General features: G+C 41.6%; 1 protein-coding gene across 1 annotated transcript; it reads right to left on the bottom strand.

Annotated features, from left to right (window-relative positions):
* Window positions 1-756: 756 nt before the first annotated feature.
* On the bottom strand, window positions 757-1,258 carry LOC120437560 (Fc receptor-like B; the record flags this gene model as incomplete). Its single annotated transcript, XM_039608133.1, has 2 exons — window positions 757-983; window positions 1,063-1,258. Coding segments are annotated over 2 exons (423 nt in total), but the record flags the coding sequence as incomplete, so codon positions are not given.
* Between the last annotated feature and the right edge of the window lie 145 nt (window positions 1,259-1,403).

Here is a 1,403-nt window from a genome sequence, read left to right as displayed (position 1 = left end):
TGAGCTGATCAAATTTTAGGTCATTGAAAAAATAAATATTAAATATTGTGATTTCAGGTTTTGAACATGAAACATTTTCACACTTCTGATCATCCCTCACATGTCCCATCCATCATGTCCTTATAATCCATCAAAGTCAGAAACACTCCTCATGAACCTATGACATCATGTCCTCACTTCTTTTCCTTTATATCTTCCCACACTGTAAAACCGAACCAGAGTCTTTGCAAATTTAAAAGCAAATTTAACATCTTTGTTATGCTATACAGTATACACAACACTACCGTATTTCATTTGATTCTCTGTTCTTTACAATTTGATGCTTTGATGATGTTATACATGACATGAGTGATGATATCATCTTGTCCAGTTTCTTCTTGATCTGCAGAAATGATCCAAAATGATCAATAATATACGTTAGATATCTAAATATAGATTTAAGAAAGTTGTTACTTTAATCATAATAAATGTGAAGTTTATTCTACTAAACAAACTCAGACATGAAAGATCAGGAAGTCTGAGTCTCACCTTCAGGTTTCCTGTGAACACATCGTCTCACCAGCAGAACCAGTAACACCAGTAGAACCACAACACAAACTGATCCAACACATGACAACACAGAGAGAACAGCAGGAGAGGTGGTGTGTTTGTCTAAAATAAAGCAAACACAGTCATTAAGTTGTCGTCACATTGTGAATGTTGAAAGCTGCAGAAACACAGACAGGTGAGTGTGTCACCTGTGACAGTGATCCAGCTGGATGGAGACTCTCCATGACCGCTGATGTCACACTTGTAGAGGCCTTCATCAGACCTGGAAACATGCTGGATGGTCATGTGACCTGTAGGCTGCTTCCTGATGAGGGAGCCATCTTTATAGAAAGCAGCTGGGAGGTTGGAGGGAGTGGTCTTTGTTTTACAGAGCAGAGTGACGTCATCTCCCTCCATCACAGGGAGGACAGGACTCTGCAGGATCACTGATCCACCTCAACACAGAGACAAACTACAGCATTTCATCCATTTACACACAGCTTCATCAACACTAACTCCACACACTCAGCTTACCAGTGACTGTCAGGTTAACCATGTTACTGATGGGACCCTCTCTGGACTCACACCAGTAAACTCCACTGTGCCAGGGCTGAATGTAACTGATGTTACATGATGCTCCAGCTGCTTTCCCCCACCCATCTCCACACTGAGTCCTCTGCTGTTTGCTTGTGTTTCTCCTCAGAGTCCATCCAGCAGAGCTGTCGTCCTCCTCACAGCTCAGAGACACAGAGTCATATTCAAAGAACTGAGAGCTGCTGGGACTCACAGTCAGACGAGCTGTGAGGGTTAAAATGAAAAACTGATGATCTGTTAGACTTTATATTCTGAAACATGAACCCAATGAGGTCATATCT

Source organism: Oreochromis aureus, linkage group 3 (assembly GCF_013358895.1).
Source record: "Oreochromis aureus strain Israel breed Guangdong linkage group 3, ZZ_aureus, whole genome shotgun sequence".
Lineage (NCBI taxonomy): Eukaryota > Metazoa > Chordata > Actinopteri > Cichliformes > Cichlidae > Oreochromis > Oreochromis aureus.
Note: the sequence above shows the minus strand (reverse complement) of the source record. Positions and strands in the feature narration are given on the sequence as shown.